Source organism: Vidua macroura, chromosome 27, assembly GCF_024509145.1.
Source record: "Vidua macroura isolate BioBank_ID:100142 chromosome 27, ASM2450914v1, whole genome shotgun sequence".
Lineage (NCBI taxonomy): Eukaryota > Metazoa > Chordata > Aves > Passeriformes > Viduidae > Vidua > Vidua macroura.
In genome coordinates, this window is record NC_071597.1 from 1,944,452 (window position 1) to 1,961,412 (window position 16,961).

General features: G+C 68.7%; 4 protein-coding genes across 4 annotated transcripts; 1 reads left to right on the forward strand and 3 right to left on the reverse strand.

The window, feature by feature from the left end:
• Positions 1–131: 131 nt before the first annotated feature.
• On the forward strand, positions 132–7,140 carry ATXN7L3 (ataxin 7 like 3). The gene is made up of 13 exons (XM_054000076.1): positions 132–230; positions 1,808–1,914; positions 2,002–2,134; positions 2,542–2,713; positions 3,138–3,235; positions 3,432–3,454; positions 3,528–3,573; positions 3,824–3,855; positions 3,968–4,036; positions 4,299–4,342; positions 4,460–4,531; positions 4,790–4,923; positions 5,223–7,140. The coding sequence occupies exons 2-13, from the start codon at positions 1,864–1,866 to the stop codon at positions 5,372–5,374; spliced, it is 1,026 nt and encodes a 341-aa protein (XP_053856051.1). The 5' UTR covers positions 132–230; positions 1,808–1,863; the 3' UTR covers positions 5,375–7,140.
• A 172-nt stretch (positions 7,141–7,312) lies between these two features.
• On the reverse strand, positions 7,313–9,256 carry TMUB2 (transmembrane and ubiquitin like domain containing 2). The gene is made up of 3 exons (XM_054000079.1): positions 9,189–9,256; positions 8,175–8,948; positions 7,313–7,933 (listed from the first exon to the last, which is right to left on the reverse strand). Exons 2-3 carry the CDS (start codon positions 8,657–8,659, stop codon positions 7,564–7,566), a joined length of 855 nt encoding a protein of 284 aa, XP_053856054.1. The 5' UTR covers positions 8,660–8,948; positions 9,189–9,256; the 3' UTR covers positions 7,313–7,563.
• A 386-nt stretch (positions 9,257–9,642) lies between these two features.
• ASB16 (ankyrin repeat and SOCS box containing 16) lies at positions 9,643–11,849 on the reverse strand. Its single transcript, XM_054000087.1, has 5 exons — positions 11,540–11,849; positions 10,989–11,256; positions 10,214–10,706; positions 10,023–10,136; positions 9,643–9,947 (listed from the first exon to the last, which is right to left on the reverse strand). The coding sequence occupies exons 1-5, from the start codon at positions 11,847–11,849 to the stop codon at positions 9,762–9,764; spliced, it is 1,371 nt and encodes a 456-aa protein (XP_053856062.1). The 3' UTR covers positions 9,643–9,761.
• A 335-nt stretch (positions 11,850–12,184) lies between these two features.
• On the reverse strand, positions 12,185–15,964 carry HROB (homologous recombination factor with OB-fold). Its single transcript, XM_054000056.1, has 10 exons — positions 15,864–15,964; positions 15,552–15,602; positions 14,536–15,417; positions 14,212–14,295; positions 13,963–14,103; positions 13,628–13,736; positions 13,431–13,516; positions 12,932–13,036; positions 12,608–12,800; positions 12,185–12,478 (listed from the first exon to the last, which is right to left on the reverse strand). Exons 1-10 carry the CDS (start codon positions 15,864–15,866, stop codon positions 12,405–12,407), a joined length of 1,728 nt encoding a protein of 575 aa, XP_053856031.1. The 5' UTR covers positions 15,867–15,964; the 3' UTR covers positions 12,185–12,404.
• Between the last annotated feature and the right edge of the window lie 997 nt (positions 15,965–16,961).

Below are 16,961 nucleotides of genomic sequence, written 5' to 3' on the forward strand. Positions count from 1 at the left end.
GGGCGCGCCGCCCCGCCCCTCCCTCACCCCCCCTCACCCCCCTCGGCCGCCGCCGCCGCCGCCGGGCGGAGGCACCGCCAGGCCCGGCCCGGCCGCTCCGTCCGCTCGGCACGGCCCCGCACCGGCCCCGCACCGGCCCCGACCATGGCGAGTCGCCGCCGGGCCCCGCGCCGGAGCGGCGGGGGGCGCTGACCCGGCCCCGCCCCGGCCCCGGCGGACCCTCCGCGCCGGTGAGTGACCGCCCGACCCGCCCCTCCCGGCCCGGAGCTCCCGCCCTCCGGGCCCTGCCCGGCCCTGGGGCCCCGCCGCACCGGAGAGGGGCCTGCTGACCCCGCCCCGGGGCGCCCCGGCACCTCCCCCATCGGCGCTCGGGGACCCCGCGATCCGCCCGGGATCGTCCCCGGGACCCTGCCCGGGACCGCCCCGCCTGTGCCCTCCCACCCCCCGTCCGAAGAGGCCCCGGGACCTTCCCCGGGATCCGCAGGTCCTGAGCCTCCCCTTCCCCCTCCCTCGCTCTCTGCCTGAGAGCCCCCAGGGCCCCCTCGGGGCCCCCCCCCAGACCTGTTGGGGACTCCTGAGATCCTCTCCTACCCCCTTTTCTGACACCCCCCCCCAATTCCTGAGAGTCCCCACAACCCTCACTGGGCCCCCCAGCCCTATGTGAGAGCCCCCCAGCCCTGAGATTTCCCTTTCCCCCCCCCCACACACACATTTTCCTGTTTTTCCATCCACTCCTGAGAGCCCCGGGACCCTCCCTTGTCTCCCCCAGACCGGAGAGAGACCCCCCTGAGCTGCCCTTAACCCCCCTTTCCTGTCTGTCCCCCCACCCTCCTCTCCTGGGAGCTCCCAGGACCACCCCTGGACCCCCAGGCCCTGAGACCCCTCCTTCCCTCCCCCCCTGCTTTGATCCTGAGAGCCCCTGGGACCCTCCCTGCCCCCCCAGCCCTATGGGAGACCCCCTGAGCCCCCCCCACCCTTTTTCCCCCTGCCTTTCCTGCCTCAGCCTGGGGGGGTGTGCTGGGGGCTGAGCCAATTCCAGCCCCTGTTTCCTCTTTCCGTTGTGGAAGGAAGAAATCCTTGGATCGGCGGGATTGGGGTGCGTACGGGGGGACGTGGAGACCCCTCTTGTGTCCCCCCCCATCCCCGTGGCTGGTCAGAGTCCCCCCAGCTCCATGTCAGTCAGGGGTTCCACTGGTCAGCACCTTTGGGTGCTGGGGGTGTCTGACCATGACTTTGGGGTCTTTAGACTCCCATTGTAGGGGGAGGGGAGGCCAGGCCCCATTTTGGGGGGGGCACACGGTGCTCCCCTCCCTGCTCTGTGCCCCCTCCATCCTCCTGCAAGGGAAGGTGGTGCAGCAAAACCCACCCCCTCGGGGAGGGGGCAGTTTGGGGACACCCCGAGTCCCCTGTGCTCACCTGCAGTCCCAAGACAATGGGGGGGGGTGAGGTGGGGCTCCTGGGGGGCTTTGACACCTCTCTGAACACTGGGCATGTCCCAGGCTGGCCTGAGGGGTGGGGGGACACGGTGGGGGACAGGGGACATCCCACCCTCGTCAGCCAGTGTCCCCCACTACCCTGGGGGGGTCCATGCCAGGCTGGGGAGGGTCACGCCCAGCTGGGAGACCCCCAAGCCCCCCAACTTTAATCCTGGAGGATTTAACCCCAGGACTCTTTCTCTTGGGGACCCCCCCCAGAGTGCATCTTGGGGACATCCCAGGCTGTGCAATGGGATTTTGGGTGGGAAGGGGGTTGGGAGGGGTCTGCAGGTGAGGGTTGAGGTGCCAGTGAGACCCCCCCGTGCCCCCAGCCCCCCGTGTCCCGTGCTATGAGCGTTCGGCGTGACTTCTCCGCAAGCAGCTGCAAATGAAAATGGAGGATATGTCTTTGTCTGGCCTGGATAACAGCAAACTGGAGGTGAGCTGCCCCCTCTGGGGGTCTGTCTGTCCCCTGGGGTGTCCGTGTGTCCCCCATTGTCCCTAACAGCCCCCCCTGGGCCCCCAGGCCATCGCACACGAGATCTACACGGAGCTGGTGGAGGATGCCTGCCTGGGGCTCTGCTTCGAGGTGCACCGGGCTGTCAAGTGCGGCTACTTCTTCCTGGATGACACGGACCCTGACAGTATGAAGGACTTTGGTGAGCCCCCCGAGCCCCCCAGGGGAACCCCGAGCCCCCCAGGTGACGCTGGTGACAGGGACACAGCCAGGACCCTGCTCCCAGAGAGCCCGTGGGGGATTGGTGTCCCCACACACAGGGTTTGAGGGCTGCTGAGGGGGATTAAACACCCAAATGTCCCCCCAACAGTGAGGGAGGGGTAAATGGGGGGGCACTGAACCCCAAAACGTGGGGCTGGGGCCCTGGGGGCACAGCTGGTGTGTGGGAGGTGGCAGAGACCCCCTGGCAGCAGTTGAAACCCCACTGGTTTCAACTCCCGAGTCCCATTGAGGCTGTGGGGAGGGTCTGGACAAGGGTCTGCCCAAAGCCCCCCCAGAGCAGTTGGGGGTCTCAGGGCAGGGGCTGAGCATGTCCCCCCCCCCCCGCAGAGATCGTGGACCAGCCGGGCGTGGACATCTTCGGGCAGGTGTACAACCAGTGGAAGAACAAGGAGTGCGTGTGCCCCAACTGCAGCCGCAGCATCGCCGCCTCCCGCTTCGCCCCTCACCTGGAGAAGTGCCTGGGCATGGGCCGCAACAGCAGCCGCATCGCCAACCGCAGGTGGGGCTGGGCTGCTCCCGTGGGGAAACCGAGGCACGGGCTGAGGCACCTGTGGGGTGCTGTGGATTCGGGCTCTGAGGAGCCTGGGATGCGAATCCGGCCAATTCTGGGTCTCCCCAGTCCTCGCTTTCCATCGTGGGGGTGTCCAGCTTGGTTCCCCCTGGAGCTCCTCTTGTTCCTCCCTGCCAGTTTATCCCTCCTGGGAAAAGAAGCTGGGAACCCGGGGTCCTGTGTCCCCGCCTGGGTGCTCTGTCCCCACTGGGTGCTCTGTCCCTGCCTCAGTGGCTGCTGGGGACTCCCTCGGTGGCTGTCTGGATCCCTGGGTGCTGGGGAGGATGGGAGGTGCAGGGGCACAGGGGATGGATCCTGGGGTTCCGTGGAGGACGTGGCTCAGACCCTGGCCATGATCTCCTTCCCGGCTCAGGATCGCGAGCAGCAACAACCTGAACAAGTCAGAGAGTGACCAGGAGGACAACGATGACATCAATGACAATGACTGGTCCTATGGCTCCGAGAAGAAAGGTGGGGAGGGGTCCCTGGTGTCCTGAGGGGTGGGGGACACGTCCTGCCTGCCCCATGGCCCATGAACCCCAGTCCTGGGTGGGTGTGTACGGGGAGAGCAGCCACAAATGGTGTTCCCAGCCCTGGGGTGGCTCTGGGCTTGGGGCTGCATCCACTGGAAAAGGTCAAATCTTTCCTTTCTGTGTCTCTCCCATAGCAAAGAAGAGGAAATCGGATAAGGTGAGGGGTGCAGGGAAGGGTGGGGGGCGCGGGGAGGACACAGGACACCCCCAACACCCCCCTCTCGTTGCAGAACCCCAACTCGCCCCGCAGGTCCAAGTCCCTGAAACACAAAAATGGTGAGGGGGCGGGGCTGGCACCCCTGGGGTGGGGCTGAAAAATGGGAGGGGGGGGTTCACACCTTTGGGGCGGGGCTTGGATGGGCTGGGCTCGTGTAGGGGTGGGGTACTTGGGGTGGGTGGGGCAGCTGCAATGGGCGGGGCTTGCGGGGAGGCGGGGCTCTCCCTGGCTGGGGCCGGTGGCAGTGGGAGGGGGCCCTGGGGGTCCCGAGCAGGACCCCCCCTCCTCCTCACCTTTCCTCCCTCCCAGGCGAGATCGGCGGGAACCCCGATCCCTTCAAGGTGAGCCTGGGATGGGGGGAAATGGCTGCCAGTCCCTGCTCTGCCTCCCCCGGGGCTGCATTGCCCCCCAGGAGGGTCCCCCCCAGCCCTGAGCCTGCTCTCTGCCCCCCAGTACAGCAACTCGGCTGGCATCAACTACGAGACGCTGGGCCCCGAGGAGCTGCGGACGCTGCTCACCACGGTGCGGGGCAGGGGGGGCCCCCACAGGGGGTGGGACCCCGGGGATCTCTCCCAGCTGGGCTCCATCCCACTGGGGCTGCTTTCCCCAGGCTGGGAATGGGGACGTGCAGCAGGTCCTGATCGTGGGGCGGTGGCTGCTTTGTCTGGGACGCAGCACTGGGAGACTGCGGGGGGGGAGCCCCAGGGCTGTGATGGTGCAGCACAGCCCAGGGGTCACTCACCTGTCCCCCCCAAAAACTCACCTGTCCCTTCCCCCTCCCCAGCAATGCGGGGTCATCTCCGAACACACCAAGAAGATGTGCACCAGGTGAGGGCGGCCCAGCCTGGCCCTGCTCACTCTGGGGGGCTTCCCCAGGGTCCCCACCGTGCCCCCATCCCCATGGGAGGGGGGAAGGCCCATCTCAGTGCCGTGTCTCATGCCCAGGTCCCTGCGGTGTCCCCAGCACACGGATGAGCAGCGCAGGGCAGTCCGGGTTTACCTCCTCGGGCCCTCCGCGTAAGTGGGTGCAGATCGGGGTCCCCGGGGTCTCTGTGGAGCAGGGACTGGGGGGGCGGGGGGGGCTGCATGGGGTGCTCAGGTGGGGCTGGGGACACAGGGACAGCCCTGGGGAGGCCTGCAGGGGATGGGAGCCCAGGGCTGGGGTTGGGATTTGCAGCCCAGCAGGGTGGTGGGGGCTGGGCCGAGTCCCTGGGCATCCCCTTGGCATTTGGGGGGGCTCTGTCCCCACCAACCCTCTGTAACACCCGTGCCCAGGTCCCTGCCCGAGGCCGAGGGTGGTGTGGAGAACGACAGCTTCGAGGTGGCCGAGAGCCAGGCCCTCATGAGCCGCCTGCAGTGGGACGGCTCCTCCGACATCTCCCCCTCCGACTCGGCCTCCTCCAAAGCCAGTGAGTGTTCAGGGGCTGGGGGACAAATTCTGTGGCACAGACCCCTCTGAGGGGCAAATCCTGGGGCACAGATCCCTCTGTGGGGGCAAAACTGGCTGTTCTGGCATGTCCCCAGTACAAGAGGGGTTTGGAGACCATGGCTCCAAAGCCTGGAGCACCTTGTCCCCCACTTGGGAGGGGCAGGAACATTTTGGGGTACCTTTTCTTGGGTATTGACCAGAGTTGGGCATCATCCACTCTGTTTTGGGGCTCATCTCCTCCCTGACCACCCCCATTTCTTCCCTTTCTCCCCTCCCTAGGTACAAACAACTCCGAGTCCCGCAAGACCAAGAAGAAGAAGCCCCACCTGGGGCTGGTGAGCGGCGCCCCAGGGCTCGGCTCCAGCAAGAAGAAGAAGCCCAAGCCCCCCGCCCCCCACACCCCCAGCATCTACGATGACATCAACAACTGAGCCCCGCCGAGCTGGGGAGGGGCAGGACGGACAGAGGGACGGACAGAGGCCAGGCCAGCCCCCGGGCACCCCCGGGCCGGACACAGCGTGGGTACCGGAGCACAGAGGACTCAGCTGTCGCTGGAGTGGGGCTGGATTTGGGGAGCCCCCGTTAGTGCCCCCCTTCCTCCCCCCCCCCGCCCCGGTGCCTCTATTTATTCTGTGACAGTTTTTGTACGTGGGGCTCCTGTGGGGGTGTCGCCCTCGGACATGGGGGTACAGCCCCCCCTTCCCTCCCAGCACCCCCAAAGCCAGCTGTGCCCCCCCACACCCGCTCCTCACTCACCCCAATGGGGTGGGGGGCACCTGGACACCCTGGGCAGGTCTGGGCCTGGGTCAGGGGGTTGTGAATCCCCCCCTGCCCTGGGGTTTTGGGGTGAGCCCCCCACTCTGGGGCTGCCCCCCCCCTCCCTGCCCCGGGCTGGCACTCGCCGGTCGGGCTGGCTCAGGAAGGGGGGGGGTCACATTGGAGGGGTCCTTTCCCACTCAGAGGACAAGGGAGCATCCCCTCACCCTCCAAATCTGTTCAGCTGTGCCTGCATTCAGCTGTTGGGGGTCTTGAGGGCCTGGCAGTGCCCACACAGGGGGGGTCACAGGGGGCTGCATGCTGCATCCTTCGTGTTTGGGGCTGTTTGGGGGTGGGTCTGGGGGGGGGGGAGCCGCTGTGACCATCCCTGTGTCAAACTGTTGGGGGAGGGGGGGACCCCAACCTGCCAGGGACATCTGGGGGGGAGCTGGGAATGGAGCAAAAGCTGGGGGGGAAGCCCAGCCCGGCTTCAGCACAGAGCCCCCCCACTCCTGGTGTCCCCAGGGCAGCTCTGCGTGCCCTCCGTGTGTGCCTGGGGACCTGCTGCTGCAGTCGGGGGGTCAGTGGGGACCCCCCCACAGCTCTGGTGGGTGTTTGCACCCCCACAGGCTCTGCTTTCGTTTGGGGGGGGCCGGGACCAGCGCCCCGCTGTGCGGGCTGGGGGGGACAGGTCCCTCTGGCTGGATCCAGGTCAGCCCCCTGCCCTGTGATCCCATCCCCGCAGCTGTTCTCCATCGCAGGGGCTGTGCTGGGGACAGGGTTGGCTCCATCCCCTCCGTTGTCCCCCCCATGGCTGTCTGAGCCCACCCCCCCATTTGGCCATATGTCCCCGGGGTGGAGCTGTGTCTGTCCCCCCACCCCGGTGCCGTGGCTCGTCCTCTCGCAGGGACTCACACATTATGGTGCTCTCGACTCTGGATTCACTATTGTTTTCAAACTGCTGCTAAAGGCTGGGCTGGGGGGGTCCTGCAGAGCCCTGGGCACCTCAGAACGCTGCGGGCCCCCCCCCCTCATGGGGACCCCCCGTGTGGTCCCTGCTGCTGCGGCTTTGGGGCTGGGCAGGTCTGGCCACCGGAGCATGCCAAGCTGGCCTTCGCGTGCCCCGGGGCCCGAGGACGGGGCTGTGGGCACCCAAAAACACGGGGGGCCACCCCAAACTGCCTGGGGGGGGGGGGGAAGCAGCCTGAGCCCCTTCAGCTGCAGGAGAGGCGCTGCAATTTGGGGTCCAAGGCGTGCAGTGGGGCTTGGGGGGGCTCAGACCGTGCCCTGTGACCCCCCCCAGGTCGGTGTCCTCGCCCCCCACCCCCCGGTGTTTCTGCGTGTCCCCCCCCTGCAGGGGAACTGAGCCCTTGTGAGGTCTGTGTGTCCCGTGAGTGGGTTGTGGCTGCCCCTGTAAATAAAACTGCATCTTGACTTGGTATCCCTGGCATTAATTACGGCTCGTTAATTAAACAGGGCCTTTACCCCCCCCCACCTCCATCTCCCCCCACTCCATTCACCACGGGTGGGGCCGGATTTGTTTTTATAACCCCCCGGAAGTGTGGGTGGGTAGGAGAGAGCAGCTCCCAGGGCAGGAAGGCAACCACTGGGGGTGACTTGACACCCTTTTATTTGCATTAAAAAGTCCTTGGGAAGAAGCCACGGCCCGTTCCAGTGCTGTCCCGCTCCCCCAGAGCTGGGACTGGGGCTGGGGAGGGACAGTGGAGTTTGGGGGGGGGGGGGGCACAGCCCCTTTTTTTGGGGGGTAAAGTCCAGCAGCAAGGCTGGGACGCGGGCGCTGAGCTGCCACCGTGCTGGCTCCGGCCACAGCGCGAGGACAGGGACACCGCGGGGCCTCCCCGCCTCACCCCGCCTGTCCGTACACCCCGAAGGCCAGGAAGGTGACCAGCACGGTGACACCGATCAGGGACACGGTGGCCGGGGCCGTGAAGAGCTGCCGGTAGTTGATGCGGAAATACCAGCCCAGCGCCAGCACCACCATGACCGTGGGGACCATGAGCGTCCCCCCGGCCAGGGGCAGCCCGGGGGCCGCGGGGCCGGCGGGGCCGGGCTCGGGCAGGGCGGGGGCGGCCGCGGTGGCGCCCCGGGAGCGGTGGCAGTGGATGACACAGTTGTCGGTGATGCGGAGCGAGCGCAGCGTCCGCGCCTGGTCCTGCAGCAGCTGCCCGCGGTAGATGAGCTTCATCTGGCTCTCCTGGCCCGGGAAGTATTTGCTGCGGGAGGAGGGAAAAGGGTGGAGGAGGCAGAGACGGCGCTCAGGGACCCACCCGGGCTGGGAACCCCCAGCGGGGAGGGGACAGCCATGGCGCTGCCACCCCCGCCTCTTTTAAACTCGTTGTTTTAAAGCCCACACCCCTGGGTATTTTTGGCACAGCAGGAGGGATGAAAGCCCTCCCCCGTGCCGTTTGCACGCCCGGCAGCGCTCCCCGTGTCCCCCCGGCCCTCGGGACTCACCTCTTGAGAATCCCCACGGTGTCCTCGGGCCGGGCCACCGCCACCTCCTCGGTGTCGTTGAGGAACTTGAGGCGGATCTTGATGAGCCCGGGGCACGCGTCCCCCGCCCCGGCGGGGGCACCGGGCTCAGCGGGGCCCTGGGACAAGCTCCGCACGTCCAGCAGCTGCTCCAGGCCGGGATCGGGGGGGCTCCCGCTGTCCCCCCGTGCCGCCGCCCCCCCTTCCTCCTCTGTTTTCTCCTCCGCGCTTTCGGGGCTCCCGGGGGGCTCCGGGGCCTCGGCCGCCCCCGCGGGCCCCGCGTAGGGCGGGAGGGGCCCGAGGCGGATGACGGCCGCGTCCCCGGTGCCCAGGAGCTGGCTGCTGCCATCGGCCACGTACGTGGACAGCCAGGCCAGCACCAGCGCCAGCACCAGCACGGCCACCCCGGCCACCAGCGTCACCTCGTCCCCCACCCCCAGGATGAGGGGGGCGGCCGGGGGCTCCATCTCCTCGACCTCCCGGTGCCCGGTGTGACCGAGCTGTGCGGCGGCAGCGGGGACCCCCGGCGCTGCCCCGGTGCCACCTTCGGGCTCAGAACGGACCCCGGGGCCGCTCCCGGTGCCCAGAGACCGCAGGGACGGGAGCTCCTCGCTGCGGATTTTCCTCCTCGCTCCCGAGACACCGAAGCGGCGGCGCTGCGCTCACCTCACCGGGCCAGGCGGGAGAGTCCCGGCGGTCCCGGAGGCTCCCGCAGCCCCTCGGTGCCCAGCGGGGCACGGTCAGGCCATCCCCGACCTGGACGGAGCAGAGCGATGCGGTCAGCGGGGCCCGGGGCACGGCGGGGCGGGAGGAACCGGGGGAGTCCCGACCCGTCCTCGGGGGTCCCGGTGTGTCCCTGCCGTTCCCCGTGTTTCCCAGGGGGCCCTACCAGCCCCGGGGGGTGCCGGTGTGTCCCTGCCGTTCCCGGCCATCCCGGGGGGTGCCGGTGTGTTCCCGCCATGCCCGGGGGTCCCGGTGCCCCCCCCCCCCACTCACCGCCTCCCGCCGCTGCCGCCCGCGCCGGAAGCGCCACGTCACAGAGCGCCGCCGCCAGGGGGCGGGAGGGGGCGGCGGGCGCGCGGGCGGTGCGTCACGGCCACGCCCAATGGGCGTGACCAACCGAGGCGGGTGGGTGGGGCGAGCGGGACGCGCCCCGAGTGGGCGGGGTTGTAACAGTGGGCGGGGTCCGTTGGGGGGCGGAGCCTCGGGAGCATCGTGGGAACCCCGGGGCTGAGCCCCCCCCCCCACCCCACGGGGCCGGACCAGGACCGGACCCCCCCCCCCCCGGGCGCGGCTGTCACCCCCTCCACGGTCCCCAAACCCTCCAGGGCCCGTCTGGCCCCTCCCTGCCGCCTGTGACCCAGGGGCTCTGTCCCCCCTCGCCCCCCGTCCCCACCGCAGCTGCCATTGCCCGCCCTGGGCCCCACTGGGACACAGACGCCCCAAGAGCCACCTCTGCCACGTCCTTTATTGACGCCAGGGCACAGGGGGGACACAGCCAGCGGACACCGGCGGGGGACATGGAGGGCACGCATGAAGGGGACGCCAGTGGGGACACATGGAGTGCCCTCAGTGGATGAGGCCCTCGATGGGCAGCTGGAGGTAGCGGCGCAGCGCGGGTGGCAGCGCCAGCCTGGGGACAGCGGCGCGACAGCGGGTGCCCAGGTGGCGCCGGATGGCCACACGTGCCAGGTGCTGCAGCCGCCGCGGCCGTCCCGCCATGCGCACGGCCGAGGCATAGAACTCCTGGTGCTCCTGCGTGGGGGGACACGGGGCTCAGCGGGCTGGGGTGGGGGCACGGGCACAGCCCAGGAGCCCCCCGCCCCTTACCTCCCACAGCTCGGGGGGCACGGCCTCCGCCCAGCCGTCGGCGGGGGGCACGCGGTCGTAGGCGTTGAGCATCACCTCCAGCGCCGGCGGGTGCTGGCAGCACAGCCTGAGCATCTGCCAGCAGAGCCGTGTCACCGCGGCGTGACCCCGCCACCGCGACCCCCACCACCCCCGTCAGCCCCGCGCCCCACCTTGGGGTGCGCGGGGAGGGCGCCGTGGTCCAGCAGGAGGGCGAGCGTCTCCTCGGGCCGCTGCTCCCGGTACTCGCGCACGGCGCGGAGGGCGCAGTCCATGGGGGTGTCCCCGGCGCCGTTGGGGACGGCGGCGTCGGCGCCGTGGCGCAGCAGCAGCCGGGCCAGCGCGGCGTGCCCGTTGGCACAGGCGTTGTGCAGCGGCGTGTGGCCCTTGCGCCCCGCGGCCCCGGGGTCGGCGCCAGCCGCCAGCAGCCGCTCGGCCACGCGCAGGAACCGCTCGGCGTCCTCGGGGCGCTCGGCCGCCGCGGCCGCCGCGTTCAGGGGCGTCTCGCCCTGGTGGGTGCGCTGGGAGGGGTCGGCGCCGTGGTGCAGGTACAGCTCCACGTGGGCCACCAGGCCGTGGCGCGCCGCCACGTGCAGGGCTGTCACCTGCCGGTCGCGTGTGCCCAGGTTCACCCGCGCGCCGTGCGCCAGCAGCAGCTCCGCACACCTGGAGCGGGTGGGAAAGGGTGAGGGGGCGCTTTGGAGAGACGTGGCACCCATGGGGACACGACCAGGACGTGCCAGGGAGATGTGCTTCCCATGGGACACCCCCAGAAAGCCCGGAGTGACCTGTCACCCATGGGCTGGCACCCCCAGGGACCCCCCCCCAGGACGCCCCACAGGCTCCCAGATTGCGTGGGTGGGGCAGGAGTGACGATTTCATGGGCGAGGCCTCTCATGCAATGAGCTCCAGCCTGGCCGCGCCCCCCCCCGCAGGTGAGCCCCGTACCTGAGGCTGTGGGGCGCGGTGCAGAGGTGCAGCGGGGCCGAGCCGTCGGCGCTCAGCACGTTGGGGTCGGCACCGAAGGCCAGGAGCAGGCGGGCGCAGTTGGGGTGGGGGGCGGCCGCGCTGTCGTGCAGGGGGGCCCGGCCCCCCACCACGGCGTCCACGGCCGCCCCACGGAGCAGCAGGTGCCGGGCACAGTCCTCGTAGCCGCGGGCGGCGGCGATGCGCAGGGCGGAGGTGTGCTGCCGGCGGGGGCTCAGCACCCACAGCCCTGCGGGGGTCAGCGGGCACCGGGGGCTACCAGATAACCCACGCCCCGCTGGACCCACCCCCTCACCCGCACCCACCCACCCACAGCCCTGCCGGAGGTGGGGGCAGCAGTGGGGCTGCCCTGAGCGCCCACCCCGCCCCAGGCTCCCGGCTCCCCCACAAACCGGAGCAGCCAGCCCTGCTCCCCCCGGAGCTGCACCCCTTTTCCTGGCCCCCCACTTGTTTTGCAGGGGGGGGACAGGAGAAGAAAGGAAGGAGCCCCAGTCCCACGCCCAGCCCCGTACCCTGCTCCGGTGACCACACCAGCTCCTCGCTGACCATCTCCAACACCAAATTCGCGCTGGCCTCGTCCCTGAAGATGCTCTGGACGCGGGGCAGGTCCCCGGCGTAGAGGGCGTTGTGCACGGCGGGGTCCCGGCAGAACTGGCGGCGCCGGGGGGGGCTCGGGGGGGCGCGGGCGGTCCCGGGCAGGAGGCGGCGTGAGGCCGATTCCCGGGCCAGGGCTCGCCGGCGATCCTCCCGCTCCAGCAGCTCCCGCTGCAGCCGCAGCGAGCGCAGCGCCGAGGGGCTGAAGGCGAAGCTCTCGTGGGCCATGGCAGGGCAGGGCAGGGCAGGGCAGGGCAGGGCGGCTCTGGGGGCAGCGAGCGGCGCCCTGCGCCTGGGGGGGGGTTATAAATAGGGCCGTGCCCCACACGCGGATGTGGAATCAAATCCCAGAGCCAGGGGATTATAAATAACTCCTGGGTGGTAAACAGAGTCACGGGGTGCAGGGCAGTTTAACCTGTTGGTGGGTGTGAGGTGAGGAGGGATCTGGGGACCCCCCCGATCCTGCAGGGCTGTGAGACCCTGGGGGGAATGGCTCCTCCCACCCAGGGGGAGCAGGGACCCCCGGGAAGGGACAGAGGGGTGACACACGAGGACACGGGTGATGCAGAAACAAAAGAGCCCTTTAATGCAGGTTTGGGAGCGAGAGGGGCCCCGTGTGCCCGGAGCAGCGGGGACACTGCTGAGGACACTTCCCCTCCGGGTGTCCCCAGCTCTCAGCTCCGCAACAAACACCACGGACACGCAGAGACAGAAGCAGGTGGGTGGGTGCCAGGTGTGTCACCTGCTCCTCGGCACCGTCACCCTCAGCAGCAGCTGCTGGGCTCAGCCGCAGTCAACCTGAGCCGGGGCTGAGAAGAAATCCTCGGGCAGCTCTCCCAGGAGCCCGTCCAGGTCATCTGCACAGCACAGCAGGATGTGAGTTTTGTGTGTGTGTGTGATTGTGGAGTTGTTCAGCTTGGGAACCAGGCCCTGCTTTCCACAGGACAGAGAGCTTTTCCTCCCCACCCAGAGTGGGTCTGACTCACCCATGTCACATCCATCAGCTCCCACCGGCTCTTCCCAGCTGGGATCAGAGCTCGGTGGGCAAAGGGAGAAGCCCCCAGGATGCTGCTCTGCACTGTGTCCACTTGTCCTCGACTGTCCCCAGTCCTCAGGAACAGGGACACCTCGGGTGGGCTGTGCAGGGAGGTCTGGGCTCAGCTCAGCCTGGGCAGGGACCTGCAAAACCCAGTGGGGATGGATTATTGGGGGATTTATCCAGCCCTCCCCCTTCCTCTCGGGGGTCCCCATAGCCCAGACCCCCTTGGGGGTCCCAGCAGCCCCCCAGGGCCACCAGTGCCCCCCCTCACCTGCCGGGGGGAGCAGCCCTCGGGCTCGGGCGGGAAGATGCAGAGGAGGTTGTTGGGGGTCACGTTGAGGTAGTGGTTGCGGTGGGAGGGGGAGAAGACCCCGACCTGCAGAGAGGGCAGACACAGGGGGCAGAGCCAGCTCCTGGATAAAGCCCCCCAAGTTACAGTTCCCCATTTATGGAAATCTTAGGATGAAGGGTGAAATTTTAGGAATAGTTGAGAAAAATCCGAGGTGCAAAACCGTGGGAGATCCTTTTCTTCTATTTATATATTTTTTTAATTTTTTTTTTTCTATTCCCGAGTGCTATGGAATGGGAACAGGGATGTACCACATGAACACACTAGTTCCCCTTATCCCCTTATCCTAATATTTACATTCCCAGTTCCAGGGTGTAACGGGGTTGGGAACGGGACAGGTGATGTGCTGTATCACCACCCCGCATTCCCCTGGGATGAGACCCCACTGGGGTGGGATCAGCAGCCCCCCAGCTCTCCTCACCTGCCTCAGGAGCAGCACGGAGCCGGCCCGGAGCTCGCTCTGCCTCTGCTCCAGCAGCAGCCGGTGCACAGTGCCCTGCATCTCCCCTGGGAACGAGGGGATGGGGTCCCTGAGCCCCACTGAGGCACAGGCACCAGCGGGGCACAGGCACCAGCAGGGCACAGGTACCAGTGGGGCACAGGCACTGCCCCACTCACCTGTGGGGTCCCGGAACACGGCACCAGCACCAGCGCTGCTCCTGGTCAGGGACTTGATCATCACGGCCATGCTGGGAACTTTGTTTTTTGGGAGCTGCTTCAGGGCTGCCTGCACAACACAACGGGGATTTTGGGATAACCTTGGGCAGGGCTGGGAGTTGAACCTCGGGATCCTTGTGGGTCCCTTCCCGTGGGATATTCCAGGATTCTACAGCCCTCGTTACCCGGGGGATGTGGATGTCTGTGCTTAGCTCAGCTCAGCCCCTTCCCCAGAGATTCCCAGCCCTAAAAGCGGCTCCGAGGGGTGAGGGAAGAGCAGGGAGCTGAATCCTCACCTTGCGGAGCACCATGACCACGCTGTAGGTGTGGAGGAAGCAGCTGGGGTCCCTCTCATCCAGCCCCAGCTCCGTCTTCATGGCCAGCCAGGGCCCCTTCCCGAAATCCTCCTCCGTGGGCAGCGGGGAGCTGGGCAGCGCCTGGGGTCAGGGACATGCACGGTCACAGAGCCCCAGGGGTTCCCTCCCCGCCCATCTGGGGGATTCCCACCGGGATCTGCCGGAGCAGGGGTGGGAGGGGGGGGTTACCTGAGCCCGCGGCTTTGCCACGGCCCCGTGAGCTGGAGTCTGGGGAGCAGACACCAGGATCTCCTCCAGCAGCTTCCCAGAGTGCTTGTGAGAGAAGGAGAGATGTCCAGGGATCTGCCTGGCTGCATCAGCTGTTCCCATCCCATCCCATCCCATCCCAGCCCACATCCCACATCCCACTCCCATTCCCATCCTGTCCCCACCCATTGCATTCCTGACCCCGTCCCCATCCCCATCCCACCCTCACCCCGGTTCCCACGCTGCCCCCATCCCCACCCAACCCTTCCCTCATCCCTGTCCAGCCTCCCTCCCCATCCCACCCACCTGCTGGGGCAGGATCCCGGCGGGCCCCGGGAAGCGCCGGCTCTCCCTGCGGGCGGGGGCTCGGGGGGATCCCGCGGGGGGGGCTTTGCTGGCCGCTGTCACCAGCTGCACCAGGTGGTTGGTGACCACGGGGACGCTCGGGGGCCCGGGAGCACTGGGAGCCGTGGGGGGGTTCGGGAAGCCGGGGGGCTCCACGGAGCCGGGGGGGCCCGAGGGGGGTCTGGGGGGCAGCCGGGGCTGGGGGCAGCTCTGTGCTGGGGGGGTCCAGGGCACCGAGGAGCTGCTCCTTCCCAGGGATGCTTGGACAGGTCTCAGGCACAGAGCCCCCGGAGCAGGGATGGACCCTCCAGAGCCTCCCAGCTCTCCCATGGAAGGGGGAGGTCTGGGGGCGCAGGCACCGGCCGCGCTGGGCCGCAGCACCAGTTTGGGACTGGGGAGGGGGCCCCGCCTGTCCTGCAGCCCCCCGGAGCTGGGGACCACCTCCTCTGCCACCCTGAGCTTTTTGGGGAGCCCACATTCCTGAGCGTTCTCCTTCCCCGGGCACTTCCATGGTGGCTTCTCGTGGCGCCCGGGGGGCACCGGGGCAGCACCAGCCCCCACGGGCACCTCGGGACCCTCCAGCTCCCTGCAGGCAGCCAGGAAAAGGTCATTGTCCAGCTCATCCTGGGGCGCTGCTCCCCGCGATGGGGGTCCCTGGAGTCCCACGGGATGCTCGCCCTGCCCGGCGAGGGGCCGGAGGGTGGGGGGTTTACTGGGATGGGGTTTACTGGGATGGGGTTTACTGGGATGGGGTTTACTGGGAGGAACCGGGACGACGCCGGGCGAGGAATGCCCGGGGATCACAAACTGGTTCTCTGCATCTTCCACAGCGGAGAGGAAATCCTGTGGGGGAAATAAACAGCGGGAATGCAGAACGGCTCCGTGTGCTCCCCAGAACGCACCCACGGGGCCAGGAGCTCGGTCAGCCCGGGCACACCACACCTCGGGGGCGCCCCAGGCCACTGCGGGTCCCTCACCTCGTCCTCCAGCTCCCCGTCGGTCCCAAAAAGCTTCTGGAAGTGGCAGGACTGTGGGAAAAGGGGGAAGAATGGGGCTGGGAGGGACACACAAGCTGGGGGCCCTCGGTGGCCGCGGAGGTCTCCGCCCTGGGACGTTCGGGAGCACCGGGGCCCCGGCAGGGCCTCACACCGCGCCGAGGGGACCCCGGACCGGCCCCCTCCCAACGCGCGGGGGCCCGCAGAGATCCCTTTGTGGGGGCCCTCCGTGGAGACCCCAAATCCCCCCAGGGGACCCCAAAACCGCCACCGCCCCCCCCCCGGCCCCGTTACCATGGCAGCGGCGCGACCCCGGCCCGGCCCCGGAGGCGGAAGCGGCGGGGCCGGGACTCGAACCCGCGGTCCCCCGGGGAAGGGGCGGAACTTCCCCTGCGGCGCCGGGCGCCCCCTGGCGGCGGGCCTGAAGCGCGGCCGCGCCCCTTAAAGGGCCACGCACCCCGTTTCGCCGCGCGTGTCACATGTGCACACGCGTGTGCCCCCGCGTCACCCGGCCGGGCCCCGCGGCGCCGCCGGTGACTCAGCGCGGCCTCGGCCCGGCGTGATTCATCCCCGCGCGTCGCCGCGGCACAGGCTGAGTGACTCCCCCCGCAAAAACCCGGGCTTGGGCAAGGGCACGAGCAGGTGCCGCGGCCGCGTGTGTCTGCGCGTGTGTCCTGCACACGCGTGTGCCCGTATGCGTCTTCTACAGGTGTATGTGTCCCTGGCTCACACGTGTCTGAGCGTGTCCCGTGTCCCGTGAGCGTGCAGGCTGACACGGAACACGCGTTTCCCGCCTGGCCCGCGGCACACGCGTGTCCACACGCGCGCGTTCACGCGCCCGCGTGTGCGCTGGGGCGGTCGCACACGCGGGAGTGCAGCAGCACAACGGCCTGTGGCACACGTGTGTGCCGGCCATGGCCCGGCACCTGTCACACACACGCGTGTGCCCTTGCACGCTCACTGACGTTCATGTGCTGCTGCATGCTCACTCACTCACCTGTGCGCCCCTGTGCGCTCACTCACACACCTGTGCAGCCTTGCACTCTCACCTGTGTGCCCTTGCACGCTCACTCACACACCTGTGCACCCTTGCACTCTCTCACCTGTGTGCCCTTGCACTCTCATTCACACACCTGTGTGCTCTTGCATGCTTGCTCACACACCTGTGTGCCCTTGCACTCTCACAGCTGTGCGCCCTTGCACGCTCACACCTGTGTGCTTTTGCACTCTCACACCTGTGTGCCCTTGCACGCTCATTCACACACCTGTGTGCCCTTGCACGCTCACACCTGTGTGCTCTTGCACTTTCACACCTGGATGCCCTTGCACGCCCACGTGCCGTCCCACACTGACACCGTCTCTCACTCGCTCGCTGCGCGGCCCCTTTAAGGC

Bases quoted from the DNA above. Each gene is read 5' to 3' on its own strand.
- TMUB2 (XM_054000079.1), bottom strand. From the start codon at position 8,659: ATGGAGCCCCCGGCCGCCCCCCTCATCCTGGGGGTGGGGGACGAGGTG. The intron at 7,934-8,174 runs GTGAGTCCCGAG...CTCCTCCCGCAG, and splicing joins ACCGTGGGGATTCTCAAGAG to CAAATACTTCCCGGGCCAGG.
- HROB (XM_054000056.1), bottom strand. The intron at 14,296-14,535 runs GTGGGTGGGATG...TTCTCTCACAAG, and splicing joins CCGGGATCCTGCCCCAGCAG to CACTCTGGGAAGCTGCTGGA. The intron at 12,479-12,607 runs GTGAGTCAGACC...TGTGCTGTGCAG, and splicing joins AGCTGATGGATGTGACATGG to ATGACCTGGACGGGCTCCTG.
- ATXN7L3 (XM_054000076.1), top strand. From the start codon at position 1,864: ATGAAAATGGAGGATATGTCTTTGTCTGGCCTGGATAACAGCAAACTG. The intron at 3,455-3,527 runs GTGAGGGGTGCA...CTCTCGTTGCAG, and splicing joins AGAAGAGGAAATCGGATAAG to AACCCCAACTCGCCCCGCAG. The intron at 4,532-4,789 runs GTAAGTGGGTGC...ACCCGTGCCCAG, and splicing joins TACCTCCTCGGGCCCTCCGC to GTCCCTGCCCGAGGCCGAGG.
- ASB16 (XM_054000087.1), bottom strand. From the start codon at position 11,849: ATGGCCCACGAGAGCTTCGCCTTCAGCCCCTCGGCGCTGCGCTCGCTG. The intron at 10,707-10,988 runs GTACGGGGCTCA...CACCCGCTCCAG, and splicing joins ACCGCGCCCCACAGCCTCAG to GTGTGCGGAGCTGCTGCTGG. The intron at 10,137-10,213 runs GTGGGGCGCGGG...CTCTGCTGGCAG, and splicing joins CCCTCCCCGCGCACCCCAAG to ATGCTCAGGCTGTGCTGCCA.